Source organism: Rutilus rutilus (assembly GCF_951802725.1).
Source record: "Rutilus rutilus genome assembly, chromosome: 20".
NCBI lineage: Eukaryota > Metazoa > Chordata > Actinopteri > Cypriniformes > Leuciscidae > Rutilus > Rutilus rutilus.
Window position 1 is genome coordinate 33,415,779 of NC_140225.1, and position 21,225 is coordinate 33,437,003.

Sequence of the window (21,225 nt, forward strand, 5' to 3'; positions counted from 1 at the left end):
CCAAAATGAACGGAAAATCTGCACAAAACGAGCAGACTATAACACTAGACTAGTTGATCTTTTATTTTAAAGTAACAGTTAATATTAGTTAGGCAGCTAACACGGAAACGTATGATTTTTATTTTAATAAGCAGTCGTATTAGGCACTGCTCGGGCAGCAATGAGGTCCTTTGAGTGTAACATGGCAAACACCACATGTTCGTGGTAAACATCTCTGTTGAAGTGCGTTTTTAAAACCTCGTTTCACGATGGAGTCTGTAAGTAACACGACAGCGGAGGTGACCTCTACTGTTATGGACTGTGATGGAAACACAGACGCGTTTCAGAAAGTGAAGTCGAAGAAGAGTCATAAACGCAAGCGAGACTCGTCTGAAGTGAACATGCAGGAGGACTCAGTGGCGGCCAAGAGACCGCAGTTCCCGGCCTTATCTGGGGACCAGCTCAAGGTAATTACCGTGTCCAGCACTGTAAACACCGTGTATATGTCGCTCTTGATTCCAAACACTGGGAATTGTGACACGATGTCCCTATATTTGACCAGTGAACGAACGAATCTTTTGAGTCGGATCTTTTTAATGAAGTGATCGAACGGGTTCCGAACGATTGACTCGGTCTAAGCGGTTCTCGACCCAATAACTGATTCATTTCGCCCACTCCTCACATTCCTATAGAAGACATACTTATGAGATAAAAGAGCAAAATGATGACTTTCTGATTTATGTCCAAATTTATGTCACAATTTCAGCTGTCATAATTTCCAAACCAGTAAGACTTTCATTCATTTTCGGAACACAAATGAAGATCTTTTTATTAATTTAATCTGAGCCAGTTCTGTACACTCCATTGACAGCTTCGAAAAGTTCATGTATGTATGTATGTATTTTTTAAAGGGATAGTTTTGTAAATCATAATTAAGACAGAAATAGTCGAAATTGTGACTCGTATTAATGAGCTGCAAAGTCGAAATTATGATAGTCATAAAGTTTTAGTTCACCCAAAAATGAAAATTGTCATCATTTACTCTCCCTCATGTCGTTCCAACCCCGTAAGACTTTCGTTCATCTTTGAAACACAAATGAAGAACTTTTAATGAAATCTGAGAGATTTCTGTCCCTCCATAGACAGCTCCACAACTACAGCTTTGACGCTTCAATAAGTTCATAAAGAGATCGTTCAAACTAATCCATATGAACTGAACGGTTTAGCCCAAATTTTCTGAAGAGATTTGATCACTTTACATGATAAACCGATTAAATTTAGGCTTTTACTCGCATATAATCATTGATCAGCGGACGTAAACATCGAGAACAAGCCTTACTGAACTTTAGCATCAAACCGGTAGTTGCGGAGACTGTCAATGGAGGGACAAAAATAATCTCAGATTTCTTCAAAAAGATCTAAATGTGTGTTTTGAAGATGAACAAAGGTGAGACATGAGATTAATACATTTATGGGTGAACTAAAACTTTAAATCCAACTTTTCATCTCATAAATATGACAGTTTAGACTATTTCTGACTTGGTTATGATTCATCATGTGTAAGAAATGTGTTTCCGTCTGCTTCTCAATCTGAAGCGCGCTGTTGTGTGTTTCAGGGAGGTGTGGATGAGATGCGTAAAGTGTCTGTTCCCGCTCACCGATACACACCTCTCAAAGAGAACTGGATGAAGATCTACACACCCATCGTAGAAAACCTGCTGCTTCAAGTGCGGTTCAACCTCAGAACGAGGAACGTCGAGATTAAAGTGAGTGATGACGATTAGCATTAGCACATATCGGAGAATGGTCACCTTAATGGTTTAGTTCACTTTAAAATGAAAATGAAGTCTTTATTTACTCACCCTTCTGTCTTTTTTGGACCACAAAAGGAGAATTTTTTAAAAATGTCCTGCTCACACTCGTCCGTATGATGGCAGTGAACAGCGACCTGGTGCTCTTGGTTTTTACTTTTTGTTTTTTTATAATTTTTTGCTATTTTTGGCACGGTTTTAGAGTAAAACGTGTTTTTGAATATATAGATTTCAAATAAAAAATTGTATTTTTGTGCATTTTTCATTTAATTTTTTTATTTATTTGGATGGGACAATGCATATTGATGAACGTGCAATATAAATTGATGTAAATACGCCGGATTTAGCACAATGCTAGTCCCAGACATGTAGAAAACAAACAAAAAAACAAACATAACACCAAACAGACGTATAGAGCTAAAAAGAGTTAAAAGTGCCTATGCTTAAATAAAGTGCTTGTTATAATATTGTTTAAAGTGCCTGTGCATAGACATCCTAAAGTGCTTGTTATAAATGTGCCTATGTTCTTACCTAATGTTCAGTTTTGATTGTTGTTCAGACATCTTTTAAGCTGTTTCTTAAACGAGACAAAAGTGGGCTAGCTCTAATTACCGTTGGCAGAGCGCTCCAACTCTGTGCAGCCTTTAATAGAGAGGACGTTTGTGCAAAAGTAGACTTTCTAAAGTGTACTTCACAATCCCCCGAGTACTTGACCCAGTACTAGTCTCGCTGTTTCTCTTTTTGATAAAATCCCCCAAGGGCAGTGGGGCTATTCATAACAATAAACGTAAAATTCTGTTACTTTAAGTTGACTTTTTGAAACTTTTTCACTTCAAAATGTCGTCTTTGAAAAGAGATCAAACTTCAGTCTGTCGCTCTAAAGCATTCAAGATTTACCACAGTTTAAGTTGGAAATAACATTTTCAGGTCTATGCTCAAAAAGTGAATAAATGGATTAAAAATACAGCGTAAATCTAATTTAGTGCTATAAAATCCCCTAAAAATGCAAAATATTTACAAAAAAAACCATCAAACTAAAATATAGTACAATCATTTCATTGAAAGAAACAAAAATTCGGTCATATTTCGGACACATGAAGAGCACCAGAGGGTTAAAAACAGGTGTAAAAGTGTCTGAGAATGATGCGGTGTTACACCGGCATTATAAGGACGAGCAGGACGTTTTTTAATATTCTCCTTTTGTGTTCATTAAACAAGGGCGACATCACCAGGGTGAGTAAATATTGACTTGATTTTCATTTTAGGCTGAACTATCCCTAAAAATGCTTGTAAAACGAATGCATTTGCTGTCAGATCCGCAGTAAAACATCCACTGTTGTTATTTTGCAGACATGTAAAGAAACTCAAGACATCAGTTCTCTGACCAGAGCTGCAGACTTCGTCAAGGCCTTCGTTTTAGGCTTTCAGGTGGAGGTGTGTGTGACTCCAGGTCTTCTGTTCACCTTCACACCACTGTGATGGGCAGCGATTAACAGGGTTCCCACGGGTCCTCCAAATCCTTCAATTTATTTTGTGCAAGAAGTTTTCTGGAAAACTCTATTCACTCCGGTCCGCTAATGTGTTATTTTGCCAACACCTCATGGCCTATGAGCACTAGCTTGCTTTATTTGCATTAGTTAAGCGCATTTACGCATTACATTAAGTGTTTCCCGCGTGAGGTAACCTTGTGTTGTACGTTGCCATGACGATCACGTGTGCACGAAACTACTACGACGGTACCTCAACGTTTCACAAGCCGCGTTTCCATTACCCTTCAAATGGCGCAAATTGCGAATTGAAAATACGTCCAATGGAAACACGTCAATTTCGCAAAAAATCCCATTTATCGCAAACAAGTTTTTCCGCTCGCATGAGGAGTTTTTTCAGGCAATTCGAAAAAGAAATATTCGCAAAACTGCAATGGAAACAGTTTTTGCACATTTACAGGTCAGCTGACGTAGACGACGCGGTGTGTTTGGACAGAATACGAGACAGAGCTCTTTATTAAATTCATATAAGACAAAATAATTACAGGAATAATGGATTCAAACCTCAAATAAATGCCACAATCAAGACCTCAGAAGCAGATCTGAGGGAGAAACACCCAGAAACTCCTCATATGTGCCGCTCACAGTATAAGGGTCTTTCCTTACCATTAATGCTTGGATAACACATACATCTCCTTCCATTAATAATAATAATGTCTAGTGCGGTAGGCTACGTGGCTGTGATTTTTTTATATATATATAAACGTCCGTTGCCATGATTTTTGGAATGACTATCCAAAAAAGAGGAAAAAATTAAGTTTTAGTTGCATAACATTGGTTAACGGAAACGCCGTCATTTCGCAATAGTTTTTTATCGATATTTAGAAAAAAATCGCAAAAGTTTTGCGCAAATTTTTTATGGAAACGCCATCATTTCGCAATAGTTTTTTATTGATATTTAGAAAAGAATCGCAAAAGTTTTGCGCAAATTTTTTATGGAAACGCCGTCATTTCGCAATCGTTTTTTATCGATATTTAGAAAAAAATCGCAAAAGTTCTGCGCAAATTTTGTATGGAAACGCCATCATCACGCAATAGTTTTTTATCGATATTTAGAAAAAAATCGCTAAAGTTTTGTGTAAATCTTTAATGGAAACGCGCCTACTGACACACTGTGAAACATTGCAAAAATAGCCTAAGCTCTTTTCAATAAAATCCTTGCAAAAGTTAATATCAGATCAGTGTAGAATACAGTATAGGATGTACCGAATACTCTTCAGTTTTATGCAAAACAGAAATACGACAAATAGAATATCAGATCTCTGCCATATGGCCAAAAATAAATGCAAAATAAAAGCTTTTTGCATAGTTGTGTGTTTGACAGATGAAAACTGTAACAATGTTTCTTACAAGCTAACACGAGGTAACCTTGCTCTCTCCTGAAGTGTGTCCCACATGAAGTCCTTGAGTTTGAGGGAATTGGACCTGGAAAGTCCTTGAATGGGAACCCTGGATTAATCGCATCCAAAATACATAAAAGTTTGTGTTTACATAATGAATGTGTGTGTACTGTGTATAATTATTTTGTATATATAAATACACACATATGCATGTACAGTACAGGTCAAAAGTTTGGAAACATTACTATTTTTAATGTTTTTGAAAGAAGTTTCTTCTGCTCATCAAGCCTGCATTTATTTGATCAAAAATACAGAAAAAAAAATTTAATATTGTGATATATTATTACAATTTAAAATAATTGGTTTTCAATTTATTATACTTTAAATGATCATTTATTTCTGTGATGCAAAGCTGAATTTTCAGGATCATTACTCCAGTCTATCACATGATCCTTTAGAAATCATTCTAATATGATGATTCATTATCAAAGTTGGAAACAGTTCTGCTGCTTAATATTTTTTCATAACCTGTGATACTATTTTAGGATACTTCGATTAAAAAAAAAAAGAAAAAAAAAAAGAAGCTAATGTTTTAAAAATAGAAATCTTTTGTAACAACAATATGCACTACTGGTCAGTCATTTTTTTTCTTTCTTTTTGTGAAATAATCAATACTTTTATTCAGCAAGGATGTGTTAAATTGATCAAAAGTGATAGTAAAGAAGATTTATATTATTAGAATTTTTTTTTTGTTGTTGAATAAATGCAGTTCTTTTTAACCTTTTATTCATCAACTATATTAGGCAGCAGAACTGTTTCCAACTTTGATAATCAATCAGAATATTATATTGATTTCTAAAGGATCATGTGATAGACTGGATGTCACATGTGACACTGAAAATTCAGCTTTGCATCACAGGAATACATTTATTTTTTAAAGTATATTCAAATAGAAAACTATTATTTTAAGTTGTAATAATATTTCACAATAATACTTTTTTTTTTTTTTTTTTTTTTTTTTTTATCAAATAAATGCAGTCTTGGTGAGCAGAAAAGACTTCTTTTAAAAACAAAAAAAATTACTGACCCCAAACTTTTGACCAGTAGTGTATATAAAAGTTTCTCATCTTTATTTCTTACTTTAAACATTTTGAATCAACTTGCCAGCAATGTTAGATTTAGATGATGATTCCTTTGGCTGGTAAAATACATCATTTTAGGCCATTTCAGTGCAGTGACGCTCTTCTGCGGAGTCCCAGAACCCTCACTACCTCTTCTGCATTTATTTATTTATTAAAAATACGATATAAACTAATATTGTGAAATTTTCTATGTGAATATAGTGTACGATGTCATTTATTCCTCTGACCAAAGCTGAATTAGCATCATTACTTTTACAGCTAAAGTCACTAATTTACGGAAACTTTAGATCAATTTCATGTCTTTGCTAAATAAGTGTTTTTGTTTTTTTAATCTGATTGACAACAAACTTGTCAAAAAAGCTGAGTAGTGTTTTAATATCTAGTTATCTGAGGTGAGTCAGGAGTTTATTGCTATTGTTAGTAAATGATGGTATTATTCCAGGTTGTGCGGTGATGATGTAACGTGATCTTGTCTGTAATCCGCAGGACGCGCTCGCACTGATCAGATTAGATGAACTGTTTTTGGAAACGTTTGATGTCACAGATGGTGAGTCCTGAACCGGAGCCGTTTTATAATGTTTAGATGTTGTATTTTTGGCTGATCTGTGTGTGTTTCTGCAGTCAAACCTCTGAAAGGAGATCATTTATCCAGAGCCATCGGCAGGATAGCAGGGAAAGGAGGAAAAACCAAGTTTACCATTGAGAACGTGACGAAAACCAGGATTGTGCTCGCAGACACGTGAGTGCGCAGGAAGATGATGTTGCTCTATATATATATGTGTGTATAGTATAGTTGATTATTATTATTTTTTCTTTACAGGAAGGTTCATATATTGGGATCTTTCCAGAATATTAAAATGGCACGGACAGCGATATGCAACCTTATTCTCGGTGAGTGAAAATGCAAAGCTTATCGTGCCTCTATTGTGCTGTTTTAAAGGTTCCTAATGTTGTTTTAACTCATAATCTCCACTGCAGCGTCAGCTCTTTTCTCTCAGTGTCTGAAACGCTTCGTTTGAAGATTCAGTCTCTCTAAGCTCCGCCTCTCTGAGAGCTGCTCTGCTCTGATTGGTCAGAAAGCAAACGCTCATTATCATATCTGAATCTCAGCTGTTGATCACAGTGATACGAACAGTAACGATGGCGTGAGTTTTACCGAATCAATCTCAGAAAACAGCGTCTTCTCGACACGAACCAAACTCTCAGATAAGCTACAGTGTTTGAGGGCGGAGCTAAGAGACACGGTTCTATGGGGTGAATATAGTATCAAAATGATTGACATTTCATAAATGTTGCAGATGTTTCACTATCCACAACCAAATGCCTTTCAACTTGCGTGTGCAAATTTCAAAACTGAATGAATGTTCAGCAGTTTGTACAAATAGAGACACAGTTGTGAATGCAAAACCTCGATGTCGTATTAATGCAGGTCAGAATTCATTCATGTGATTCTGGATTTTGCACACACAAGTTGTATTGTATTAGTTTAAATGCATTAGTGAATTTGTCAAATAGATGGGTAGTTGTGCACACATTAATAATCAGCACCAGGCCTATTCATTTGTGTGTGTGTGTGTGTGTGTGTGTGTGTGTGTGGGTTGTGAAATGCTTAAAAAACGCGAAATTAAAGTCTCAAAATCCAAAAGAATCAAATGAGATCGACTCAGAAAAGATGTCAGTGAATGCACGCGTGTCACCTGATCCACAAACGCACATCTTCTTTGTTTCATGTGCAAATTATGACACACTAATACAAAAGAAAACATTTGCATTCACAAAAATGTCTCTATTTGTACAAATTGCTGCACATTCATTCGGTTTTGAATTTTGCACACGCAAGTTGAAAGGCATTTGGTTGTGGATCGTAAAACATCTGCAACATTTCTCAAGTTCCTGGATAAGTGTGCTTGCACGTGTCAATCATTTTGATACTATATTCACCCCATACCGTTCAGCCAATCGAGACCAGAGGCTGGCATTATGCAAATTGGTTACAAACCTACAAATGTACGTTGCTTTCAGTTCAGAATCACTTCTTTCTTTTAAGAGGAAAACTCCATTTATCGGCACTTTTATCTCTGAAACTTTTTAGACATACGGTCATAATACAGGGTTTAAATGAACACCCCCCAAATGCAGGTAAAGATCACCTGTGGTGTGTTACGCTGTCAAATCACGAGCCAGTTTGGCGGGTTACTTATAATGTTTACTCACTTTGCTGGGAAGTTCGTGTAGCCAAATCTGCTCATATTTACCACAAATACTCGTGAGTCATCATGATATATTAAACACAGCGTATTGCACAGAATCTGCTCATATCTGGATTACTTGAACACACACATCACTACGCAACAAATAACACGGTGCGCTTGTTCATTTGCATTGAAGCAACAGCGAAGATTAAAAAGCATTTGAGTAATAGAAAAAGTATCATCATTTTCCAACATCCTAAATTTTTTTTATGTTCTTGTAAAACATTTTTTTTATGTATTGATCAGTCCATCTAAAACACATTTTTGGTGATGAGGATGAAAGATGAAGAGATGCTGGATGACAGGATTTAGTTTGAATAAGAAATTAATGTATGAAATCCAAATTTTATAAAGTATTTATATAAAAAAAAAAATGTATATATATTTTTATAATATAATGTTATATATTTTTATATAATATTTTTATATATAAATATTATAAAAAAAAAAAAAAAATTTTATATATATATTTTTTTTTTTTGTGTTTTTTTTTATATATATATATATATTTTTTTTTTTGTGTGTGTTTTTTATATATATATATATATATATATATATATATATTTTTTTTTTTTATACATTTTATTTTATTATATATATTTTTATTTTATTATATATATATTTTATATATAATATAAAATGTGTGTGTGTGACGTAGTTACTCTGGTTCATTTCTCTTTTTTGGCTAGTAGAAGTTCTGAATGGCCAGTAACTTGGCCGGTGTGTGAAAGTTAATCTCAAACCCTGCTCATATTGTCGGTCATATAAAATAAGCATCATAGGAGCACTTTAAGTTATGCACATGAAATAATTGTGATGCTCTTTAACTTCCACAGGGAGTCCACCATCGAAGGTTTACAGCAACATCCGCGCCGTGGCGAGTCGCTCGGCCGAGAGGTTTTAAAGTCCTCCAATAACTGCTCATGAACTGATCCAGGAACTGCAGATCTACCGCCTGAAAACATCCACGAGTCAGACGAGCTCGAGCGCCGACGGACCGGCTCCTCAAGCGTCATTACCGATCCCTCAGAGAATAAACACATGATGAAAATGAGACGCGTGTGGATCCATTCAGTACTCAAGTTTTAAATGTTTATTGTTTCATATAGTATCATCAAGTAGTCCATATATCCCACAGAAGTTAGTTTGATGCAGCATGCAGAAAAGACATCCCATAACTGACGTGTTTATTGTGCCTCTATGTGTACGAGATACCCATTTCATTCAGCAAAATTATTTTCTTAAAGCGTGAATTTCTTAAAAGATGTGCATTTACAAAACAAAGGGCAAGTGCTGAGACCTGAACACGAATGTTTGTCTAATTTGGCAACATCTGATGTCGGAGATAACGCTCACAGCTGACGTGTAAACGCTTCGGATAGGCTAAACTGATAAACATGCAGAGAGGAAGTAGAGAGAACACAGCAGAAGTGGAGCATTATGGTCAGAGATCGGCTGATATGTGGAGAGATGAGTTTGGTGAAGCTGCTCCCGTCATGCATGTAAACATTCAGAGGAAATTACTTTACAACTTTAAGCCACAGTCCTGTTGGAAATATGCTCGACTATATACCAAATCTGTAGATGCTTCACAGCTCATGTACTGTGTGATACACACGTTCACCAAAGCACGAGGGTATCCTGCTGCAGTTATACAAAAGATGGACATGAAAATCATCCGTGTGTTTATAGATCATCAGATACACACAGTCCCAAGGAGAGCTGGACACTTCAGACACACGACGTATCAAAGCAAGCGTCATCGCAAGAGAGATTATTATTATTTAAGCAAAACCTTCCAGCAAATATAGGGGTTGTTAGAGTTTACATAAACTGTTTCGATTAGTAGATCTAACTTTGGTTTGGAGAACTATATATACACTTTACAACAAGGTTCATTAGCTGATGTGTTTAACTAATATGAACTAACAATGAGCAATACATGCATTTGTTAATCTTTATTAATGTTAGTTAATAAAAATACAGCTGTTCATGTTAGTTCACAGTTAACTAATACAACTTTTGACTTTAATAATGTATTAGTAAATATTTAAATTAACAGAGATAATGTTGTATAAGTGCAGTTCATGCTAACTAATGAACCTTAATGTAAAGCGTTACCAGGATTTTCATATATTAATCGCTTTTTGAACGGCTCGTAACGAAACCTAAAAAAGCGAGACCTTCCCAGAATTCCTAGGTTCCCGATGAAAGCCTGTAGATTTGTATGCGAAGGACTGTCGTTTTTGCCGGGAAAATCAAAAGGATGTGACTTTTACACGCGTTCAGTGACATTAAACGAATGCTTGTACAATGTTCAGGAAGCCAAAAGTTCTGTACTGTAATGTCAGTGAGGCATTAATGCAAACTACAGTCTATAGTCTCGAATAGACTTTATGATCCAGATATCATGAGCTCATCTGTGGACATGATAAACATCCACATCTCGATGCTTTCTGAACTGATGTTTTCTCATTGCGTCGTTTTAATTTGTTATTGAGTGGAAAGACATATTCATCTACTTCAGGGTGTTCATTAACAGTTTATCGTCGCAGAGGTATTTACTACAACTTTTTACTTCTAAGAAAAAGAGCTTCGGGGCCTTGACTCATGTTCAGTCTCGTTAGCGATACGTTTCTGACTGCAGTTCACGTAACGGCCACCGGTGTCGCCATAAACGAGGGTTTCTGAGCTCTGCACACTTAATGTTGACATGGCTCAGAAAACTGAAGTTAATGCTGAGGAAAGATCTCGCAGATGAATCTTGCTTTGACACTGAGTTTTCTATTGCCGTGACATTCATTGTTATTGTGACTTTAGTGTCCGAACACTAGTTGTGACCGCCGTATGCTGGGATTCTCATACGGACAGACAAATTCATCACTTGAACCAAATCGTAGTTTGTTTCTCGGTAAGTTTCTGTCTCAACGAATCAGACATGAAGATGCACTTTCCAACAATATAAACATTTATACATAAACATTATATCACGATTAATACAAAAAACAGGTATTAAACATGGTTAGATGCTAAAATCCAAAATGCTAGAATGATAGAAATAGAGTATATCACAAAGCGTAACAGGAAAAAAAGCAAACATTGCATCTTTACGTCATGCAATGGAACAAGCTTGTTTGTTCTGTATGTTCTGCTTGGCACGTCATACCCTACATATACTTATTTATATTATACTTAATTAAAAAAAAAAAAAAAAAAAAGATGAAACAAAATAAATATTAAAAAAGAAGCATTTAAAAAAAAAAAAAAAAACGAAATAAATATGGACAAGCCAATGCTCTTTCCTCTTTACCTGACATGCTCTTTCAGTGTCCGTAAGCCCATAAAGTGCTACAGCAGGTTATTGAGCAGATTGGAGTTCAATAACACTCACACGTTGGCTTGACAAGGCTTCTATTTGACAAAAGTGGCTTAAATACTTCCATAGAAATACACAGAGAGCATTTGCTGGATATCTTGAGCAGATCGTCAGAGATGAGAGGAAAGCGGATCTGGTGGAGAGAGACGAACTCGCTCACACATCCACCACCATCTTCTTGTGTATATCGAGACCTCCCACAACCTGCAGCGCCAAACAAGAGGATTCATGAAGAGATTTACATCATTCTAAACATTTATTCAGAAGGCTAAAATATCATCTTTAGAGCCTTCATGCACTTTAATCATTCGTAGGTGCGTCCGATAAACGTTCAATACGAACTCGGAAAAATGTAAACGTCCCGCACAGCACGTCAATCGATCTTCCTCAGGCTTTACAAAACACGCAAGTATGGTTTTTGGTACAGTTTACACGACACTGTTTTCAATTGAAATGCGTTTTGGCCGTTCATTTACACAACAACGTAAACTTTTGAAAACGGGATTCAAAGTTCACGTTTTTTTTTAAAACGGTACTGTTATCGTCTTTGTGAAAACTACAAAATGTGAATTTCCTGAAAACTATGATGACGTTTTTACAATGTAACATCGCCATCTACTGGCCTGACAGCAGAATACAGGGATTTTAGTAGTTTTCGCGGATCTGTGTTAAATGGGAATGTTCTGAAACGGTGTTGTCTGTACATCGTTATGTAAATGCCCTTAAAACAACTAATTTAAGAGTATTTACATTAATAGTGACAAAGGCTACACCTCTAATTAGGCTATATAAAATTCAAAAATGAGAAACCGAAATAAACATTGTTAATAAAACTTCATTATGATGCAAGTTTGAGTAGTATGGAAGCTCGTTTTCACCACAGAATAAAAAAAAAAAAGGTAATTGGGAATTTTATACACAGACATGTACATAACGTTCAGACAAAAACTACTACGCATGTCGTGGCCATGAATAATTCGTCCATGATTTACTAATACGTCAGTGCGTTTTACTAACTCGTTTCCTTGTTTTAAGTAAATCGTGGCCACATTGTCATAATTAATTCCCTCGTTTTCGTTAAATCAAAATGAGGGAACAAATTAATTCAACGTGGCCACGATTTACTAAACGAACGAATGAACGATATATATTTTTTGTCCAAGTCATGTTCGGGGATCCGTAGATATAAACTAGAAATTGCGTTTTATAAAGTCAGGATTGCGAGATATATACTATTATTTCTCGCAATTCGTAGACTCTCGCAATTCTATTTTGAGTTTATACTTATAAATAAAAAAATAATAATAAAAGATTTATACAAATTGTTTAAATATATATATATATATACACACACATCAATTTTTAATGTGCAGCCAGAATATCTAACCAGACTTCGGCTAGATTAAGCTCAACGAATAGTCACTGTTTTCAACTAAAAACGGAAAGCTTTTTATACGTTTTGGCCGTTCATTTACACAACAACGCAAACTTTGAAAACGGGATTTAAAGTGCAAGTTTTTGAAAACGATACTGTTATCGTCTCTGTGAAAACTACAAAACGTGACTTTTTTGAAAACGGTGACGTTTTAATAAAGTGATATCGCCATCTACTGGCTGGGCAGCAGAATACAGCGATTTTAGTTGCTTTCGCAGATCTGTGTGAACGGGGGAACGTTTTGACAACGCTGTCGTCGGTACGTGAAAAACACGAAGGAAAAACGTCTGTTTTTAGTGCATAATTCCATTGCTTTAAATCTAAACGAGTGAACAAATTAGTTCAACATGGCCATGATTTACTACTATGAGAGAACGAAATATAAATATATATATAGGTGTTTACGTAGGTGGACCGTTCGAGTGCAGTCGGCTGTGAGAAAGTGAAAATGGAACTCGTGAGCCGAAAAAGTGTTTTTTGGCCGTACTTTCAGTCAAAAGAAGGCGATTAAAGTCGAGCTACATGTTCAATTCGCAATGCCGATTTGTCTCGTGGTGGCAAGGACCCTAAACAATACACAACATCGCCGCTGTTAAAACATTTGCATATGAAACATCCGAAAGAATACGAGTTGTGCATGAAGGAATCTACAGACAAAATGCAGCAACTTCAGGAACGGCAAAGGAAGGACAGTCTAAACACTCGCGTTAACCAGACGACCATTACCAGCCTCGCCACAATGGTAATTGTCAAAATAGTTTTTCCCACTTGACATCCTGGCATAATGTTGCTTATATATATATATATATTTTGTCCAAGTCATGTCATGTTGGGGCTCCGTAGATATAAACGTGCAATTGTTATAAAGTCCGAACTGCGAGATATAAACTATTATTTCTCTATACTTTTTTCACATGCAAATCTATTTTGAGTTTATACTTAAAAGTTAAAATACAATATTAAAAGATATATACAAACAAATTGTTCAAAATATATACTGTACATAAATTTGAATGGGCAGCCAGAATATCTAGCGAGACTTAGGCTAGATTAAGCTCAACGAATAGACACTGAAAGTTCTCTCACAGCGCAGAACTCCTCGAAGGATATCCTCCCATCGCCGTCCTTGTCTGCGTTGATGATGGTCTTGTCCACGATCTGCTGCAGCTGCGTGTCCTTCAGGTTGTTGCCCACCATCATCTTCAACACCTGGAACAGCTCCCCGTTGGAGATGTAGCCATCCTTGTCCATGTCGTAGATCCTAAAAGCGACTGGCTCCAGAAAAACGGCACCGGTCAGTTATTGTTTGACGTGACGATATACAGAAGAGATGTGAAGTGCTTTCATACTCACAGCGAAGCTTCATTTCCTTATCACCCTTCACACTGAACTGAGAGACGCCCTCGATGAACTCTACAGAGACCAAACAACACTGGAGATTATTAATCCTGTAGCTGACAGATGTTATGGTGATAAAGAATGCACATTTTATTAAAAGCGACTGATGAGCTCTGAGCTGATAATAAAGAGATCATCTGATGCAAATCTAGACTGTAGAGCTGCACGATTAATCGTGAAAAGATAGCGATCTTGATTCAAACACACTCGCGATCTTATTCCTAAATGACAGAGATTCGGCTCTATGTCTATTAAACCTTTGACAAGTCCGATCACAGCAACATTCAGAGTCGTTGTCATGAATATATACGAAACAGCTTCTTTTCAACACACAGTATCATAATTTCTGTGTTACAATCATTCATATTAATCACAGAAGTACTGGGATAAAAGATTATAGTTCAGATAATCACCTTTTAAGAGTAACTTGACACTTCAAATAAGGATCGTCAATTATATTGTTACACCAGTAGGTGGCGACAAGTGACTGTTAAAAATGTATTTATCATTGAATCATTCATTAAAGAGATTTGTTCAAAATCCTGATTCATCCATTAATGAAACAAGTGAAGTCTTTATGAGTGAGTCATTGAATCATTCACTCAAGAGATTTGTTCAAAAATGCTGATTCATCCATTAATGAAACAAGTGAAGTCTTTATGAGTGAGTCATTGAATCATTCACTCAAGAGATTTGTTCAAAAATGCTGATTCATCCATTAATGAAACAAGTGAAGTCTTTATGAGTGAGTCATTGAATCATTCACTGAAGAGATTTGTTCAAAAACACTGATTTATCCATTAATGAAACAAGTGAAGTCTTTATGAGTGAGTCATTGAATCATTCATTAACGAGATTTTCAAAAATGCTGATTCATCCATTGATGAAACGAGTGAAGTCTTTATGAGTGAATCATTGAATCATTCACTGAAGAGATTTGTTCAAAAATGCTGATTCATCCATTAATGAAACAAGCTGTCTTTATGAGTGAATCATTGAATCATTCACTGAAGAGATTTGTTCAAAAATGCTGATTCATCCATTGATGAAACGAGTGAAGTCTTTATGAGTGAATCATTGAATCATTCACTCAAGAGATTTGTTCAAAAATGCTGATTCATCCATTGATGAAACGAGTGAAGTCTTTATGAGTGAATCATTGAATCATTCACTCAAGAGATTTGTTCAAAAATGCTGATTCATCCATTAATGAAACAAGTTAAGTCTTTATGAGTGAGTCATTGAATCATTCATTAACGAGATTTTCAAAAATGCTGATTCATCCATTGATGAAACGAGTTAAGTCTTTGAGTGAGTCATTGAATCATTCACTCAAGAGATTTGTTCAAAAATGCTGATTCATCCATTAATGAAACAAGTTAAGTCTTTATGAGTGAGTCATTGAATCATTCACTCAAAAGATTTGTTCAAAAACACAGATAATGCGTCTCAATTCGGCTATTTATACTACGTGTCTTTTTGTGAAGAAAAACGACATACTTCTGAGTGTGTAGCAGAAGAGCAGATAAGCTTTGGGACATACTATCACGTCATAAAATAGTGTCTTTAATGGACGCTCTGTTGTGTAGTTACACGCATCCTGTTGCGTAAACTGGCCTGTCAATCATCTTATCACAGTTAATATCCTCCACATTTCATTTAATTTCGAACTGTATTAGGGAGAAATGTAGTTGCACGTTGATCCGTCAGTCACGGCTCTTTCATGCAAAAATTCTCCTCGTGTTTGTATAATGATAAATAATTTTTATTTAACGTTTTTAAAAGTTTACAATGTTGTTGCAGATTAAATATAATGTGGATAACATTGAATAAATATGTTTTATAAGGTTAAATGTTGATTATTAGTCAGTCAAATCCCTTTATCTAAATCACTCAATTTAACCGTCGGTAGCGCACATCGCCATGTTTGTAGTTTTTAACACTTTTTTATTCATTTTTGTAGTTCTGAACCGAATCCTCCTCTAAAGCGCAGTGGGTTGTGGGCAATATTAGCCGTTATAGTGAGAACGGGTCCACACTTGGAAAAGCTACTGGAAATCGTAGACCATCAGGAGACTTCTGGCGTACTCTTTTCAACACTGGAACGAAGGGTGATTCATTCAGTAATGAAAGGAGTGAAGTCTTTATGAGTGAGTCATTGAATCATTCACTCAATCCATACAATTAAAAAAAAAAAAAAAAAAAATCTAATTACTTAAATATTTTTTAGATAGACTGGAGAAATTAAAATGTCAGAACCTCTAGTAAATGACATGCTATTTTGTTTAGTTATATCTGTTCAGAATCGTGATCTCTGTCTGAAACCAAATTAACTCGCGACACTCAATTCATCCAGAATCGTGCAGCTCTAGATCAATGTGAAAGAATGTGAATGTTCTTGGCAAAGGACACAAAGGGCTTCTTTTCAGACTGTGATGCAACAGGTCTGAGCTACTTTAAGCTCATTTGCTGAAGTATTTCACAGTTTGAGGACATACACATATTTTTGCATGCAATATTCTCAGACGAAAGACAAATTCTTAGATTCAAAATGCAATGCATTAAAATCATGCGTTCATTTTACTAAACTTGTAATTTTTCAGCGCACAATCAAAATGTATATATGCCACAACAAAAATAAAGCCTATTTTAAGAAAAATCTGGATTTCTGTGACATTTCATGACAATATAAAATAAAATAATTCCCTGATTCTTATTATTTTGATGCAAAACTCTCAATCCTATTACCCTCGATTGTAAGTCACTTTGGATAAAAGCAATCTGCTAAATGAATAAATGTATGTACTGTAAAGAGAAAAAAATACATTAAATAATTATTACATGTAATATGTATTTGTTGTATTGCCTTTATGCTGGTTTAAATTAAACAAAATGTTTTGCATTAATCTTCTCTTTTTACTATAATACTGTAAAGAGAATCTAATCCAAATCACCTGTGAAAAGACAGAGAATCATATAAAATAGTTTAAATGTGTTTAGTTGTCATGGAAACATCACAATGCAAAAAAAAATAAAAAAAATAACTTAGTCCTAAAATTGGCTTAATGAACACAAAATAAATATTTTTTTTATTTTTTTTCTGGGGTGAAATGTATGGAAGCTTGTTTCCACCACAGAATAAAAAATAAAAAAGGTAGTTGCGACTCTTTATCTCGCAATCCTGACTTTATATCTCGCAATCCTGACTTTATATCTCGCAATCCTGCCTGACTTTATATCTCGCAATCCTGCCTGACTTTATATCTCGCAATTCTGTCTTTATATCACGCAATTCTGACTTTATATCACGCAATTCTAACTTTATATCACGCAATTCTGACTTTATATCACGCAATTCTGACTTTATATCACGCAATCCTGACTTTATATCTCGCAATCCTGACTTTATATCACGCAATTCTGACTTTATATCACGCAATTCTGACTTTATATCTCGCAATCCTGACTTTATATCTCGCAATCCTGACTTTATATCTCGCAATCCTGACTTTATATCTCGCAATCCTGCCTGACTTTATATCACGCAATTCTGATTTTATATCACGCAATTCTGACTTTATATCACGCAATTCTGACTTTATATCTCGCAATCCTGACTTTATATCTCGCAATTCTGACTTTATATCTCGCAATCCTGACTTTATATCTCGCAATCCTGACTTTATATCTCGCAATCCTGACTTTATATCTCGCAATCCTGACTTTATATCTCGCAATTCTGACTTTATATCTCGCAATCCTGACTTTATATCTCGCAATCCTGACTTTATATCTCGCAATCCTGACTTTATATCTCGCAATCCTGACTTTATATCTCGCAATCCTGACTTTATATCTCGCAATCCTGACTTTATATCTCGCAATCCTGACTTTATATCTCGCAATCCTGACTTTATATCTCGCAATTCTGACTTTATATCTCGCAATCCTGACTTTATATCTCGCAATCCTGACTTTATATCTCGCAATCCTGACTTTATATCTCGCAATCCTGACTTTATATCTCGCAATCCTGACTTTATATCTCGCAATCCTGACTTTATATCTCGCAATCCTGACTTTATATCTCGCAATTCTGACTTTATATCTCGCAATCCTGACTTTATATCTCGCAATCCTGACTTTATATCTCGCAATTCTGACTTTATATCTCGCAATCCTGACTTTATATCACGCAATCCTGACTTTATATCACGCAATCCTGACTTTATATCTCGCAATTCTGACTTTATATCACGCAATTCTGACTTTATATCATGCAATTCTGACTTTATATCTCGCAATTCTGACTTTATATCACGCAATTCTGACTTTATATCACGCAATCCTAGCTTTATATCACGCAATCCTGACTTTATATCTCGCAATTCTGACTTTATATCACGCAATTCTGACTTTATATCACGCAATTCTGACTTTATATCTCGCAATTCTGACTTTATATCTCGCAATCCTGACTTTATATCTCGCAATTCTGACTTTATATCTCCCAATTCTGACTTTATATCTCGCAATTCTGACTTTATATCACGCAATTCTGACTTTATATCACGCAAACCTAGCTTTATATCACGCAATCCTGACTTTATATCACGCAATTCTGACTTTATATCACGCAATTCTGACTTTATATCTCGCAATTCTGACTTTATATCTCGCAATCCTGACTTTATATCACGCAATTCTGACTTTATATCACGCAATCCTGACTTTATATCTCGCAATTCTGACTTTATATCTCGCAATTCTGACTTTATATCTCGCAATCCTGTCTTTATATCTCGCAATCCTGACTTTATATCTCGCAATCCTGACTTTATATCTCGCAATTCTGACTTTATATCACGCAATCCTGACTTTATATCACGCAATTCTGACTTTATATCACGCAATCCTGACTTTATATCTCGCAATCCTGACTTTATATCTCGCAAATCTGACTTTATATCTCGCAATTCTGACTTTATATCTCGCAATCCTGACTTTATATCACGCAATTCTGACTTTATATCTCGCAAATCTGACTTTATATCTCGCAATCCTGACTTTATATCTCGCAATCCTGACTTTATATCTCGCAATTCTGACTTTATATCTCGCAATCCTGACTTTATATCTCGCAATTCTGACTTTATATCACGCAATCCTGACTTTATATCACGCAATTCTGACTTTATATCTCGCAATCCTGACTTTATATCTCGCAATCCTGACTTTATATCACGCAATCCTGACTTTATATCTCGCAAATCTGACTTTATATCTCGCAATCCTGACTTTATATCTCGCAATCCTGACTTTATATCTCGCAATCCTGACTTTATATCACGCAATCCTGACTTTATATCTCGCAAATCTGACTTTATATCTCGCAATTCTGACTTTATATCTCGCAATCCTGACTTTATATCTCGCAATTCTGACTTTATATCTCGCAAATCTGACTTTATATCTCGCAATCCTGACTTTACATCTCGCAATCCTGACTTTACATCTCGCAATCCTGACTTTATATCTCGCAATCCTGACTTTATATCTCGCAATTCTGACTTTACATCTCGCAATTCTGACTTTATATCTCGCAATCCTGACTTTATATCTCGCAATCCTGACTTTATATCTCGCAATCCTGACTTTATATCTCGCAAATCTGACTTTATATCTCGCAATTCTGACTTTATATCTCGCAATCCTGACTTAATATCTCGCAATCCTGACTTAATATCTCGCAATCCTGACTTTATATCTCGCAAATCTGACTTTATATCTCGCAATTCTGACTTTATATCTCGCAATCCTGACTTTATATCTCGCAATCCTGACTTTACATCTCGCAATCCTGACTTTACATCTCGCAATCCTGACTTTATATCTCGCAATTCTGACTTTATATCTCGCAATTCTGACTTTATATCTCACAATTCTGACTTTACACAATAATTTTTTTAAATGTATTATTTTGTGGCGGAAACAAGCTTCCATAGAAACGTGACCTGCATGTTTTCACGAGATTCATTTAACGTATGAGCAACAGGTTTCCACTTTTAAATAAACAATGCATTTAGTTTATCGTGCGATCGAATGGTTTCTCATTTGTGTAATGGATGCCTCACCTTTGAAATCCACCTCTCCGTTGCCGTCCGTGTCGAATATATCGATGACTCTCTGCACCAGTGGATTCTGCTGTAACTCGGGCAAAGACATGAACTCCTCCACACTCAGGGATCCCGAGTTATCTAGGTCGAGTTTCTTAAACCTCTTTCCCAGCCTTTTAATCTCATCAGCATCGACTAGAGTGGACAGAGAGACCAAACAAACAAATAAATGGACAACATTAGCAGACGATCCAACACACGGATCAAACCTTTCACATTCCTGGAAATCCACCTGATCGAGTCACTATCTGTGCTTCAGAAAAACAATGTGCAAAACACTACAAATACAACCAAACATTGAGAAATTAGTACACAAAAAACACAATTATTCACATCAAAATTAAACTTCAATCCTAAAAATTAATTGGTAGGATAAATCTTGTTTAAAACTTTGAAGTTCACCTTTAGCTTTAGGAGGGAGGGACGGGAAAAGACATAATTTTTCCTATTTTTTATTTTAATTTCAACCGTATCAAAATCTTTAAGCACATATTCCTGTCTAATCGGGTTTGGGTAATAATAAGCCTGTAAAATAACATTTCTAAGGACTCAATTTGTACATTTTTATCACAAAAATCATAACCTTCTAAGGAGAGCTGACATTTGCTAACATTAGCAGACGATCCAACACACGCATGAACCCTTTCACTGCAGATCCACCTGATCGAGCCACTATCTGTGCTTCAGCAAAACACTACAAACACAACCAAACCGTGAGAAATGAGTCCAACGGGACACACTCACATCCCGTGTCTTTAGCTCTGGTTTG

The 21,225-nt window shown here is 35.6% G+C and overlaps 2 protein-coding genes across 2 annotated transcripts in view; one reads left to right on the forward strand and one right to left on the reverse strand.

The window, feature by feature from the left end:
* The first annotated feature begins 18 nt into the window (after positions 1-18).
* On the forward strand, positions 19-9,125 carry pno1 (partner of NOB1 homolog). The gene is made up of 7 exons (XM_084391464.1): positions 19-446; positions 1,596-1,745; positions 3,141-3,224; positions 6,306-6,366; positions 6,441-6,558; positions 6,640-6,710; positions 8,908-9,125. The coding sequence occupies exons 1-7, from the start codon at positions 249-251 to the stop codon at positions 8,973-8,975; spliced, it is 750 nt and encodes a 249-aa protein (XP_084247590.1). The 5' UTR covers positions 19-248; the 3' UTR covers positions 8,976-9,125.
* A 24-nt stretch (positions 9,126-9,149) lies between these two features.
* ppp3r1a (protein phosphatase 3, regulatory subunit B, alpha a) overlaps positions 9,150-21,225 on the reverse strand; it is a 36,743-nt gene continuing 24,667 nt past the window's right edge. Inside the window, exons 3-6 of the mRNA XM_084391467.1 lie at positions 20,415-20,591; positions 14,236-14,295; positions 13,969-14,153; positions 9,150-11,651 (exon numbers count right to left, since the gene is read on the reverse strand). Coding sequence (XP_084247593.1) covers positions 11,604-11,651; positions 13,969-14,153; positions 14,236-14,295; positions 20,415-20,591 — 470 coding nt within the window. The 3' untranslated portion in view covers positions 9,150-11,603. The remainder of the gene's footprint in view (positions 11,652-13,968; positions 14,154-14,235; positions 14,296-20,414; positions 20,592-21,225) is intronic.

Excerpts from the sequence above, each read along its gene's own strand:
- pno1 (XM_084391464.1), top strand. The coding sequence starts at position 249 with ATGGAGTCTGTAAGTAACACGACAGCGGAGGTGACCTCTACTGTTATG. Across the intron at positions 3,225-6,305 it reads TTTTAGGCTTTCAGGTGGAG|GACGCGCTCGCACTGATCAG; the intron begins GTGTGTGTGACT and ends TGTAATCCGCAG. Across the intron at positions 6,367-6,440 it reads AACGTTTGATGTCACAGATG|TCAAACCTCTGAAAGGAGAT; the intron begins GTGAGTCCTGAA and ends GTGTTTCTGCAG.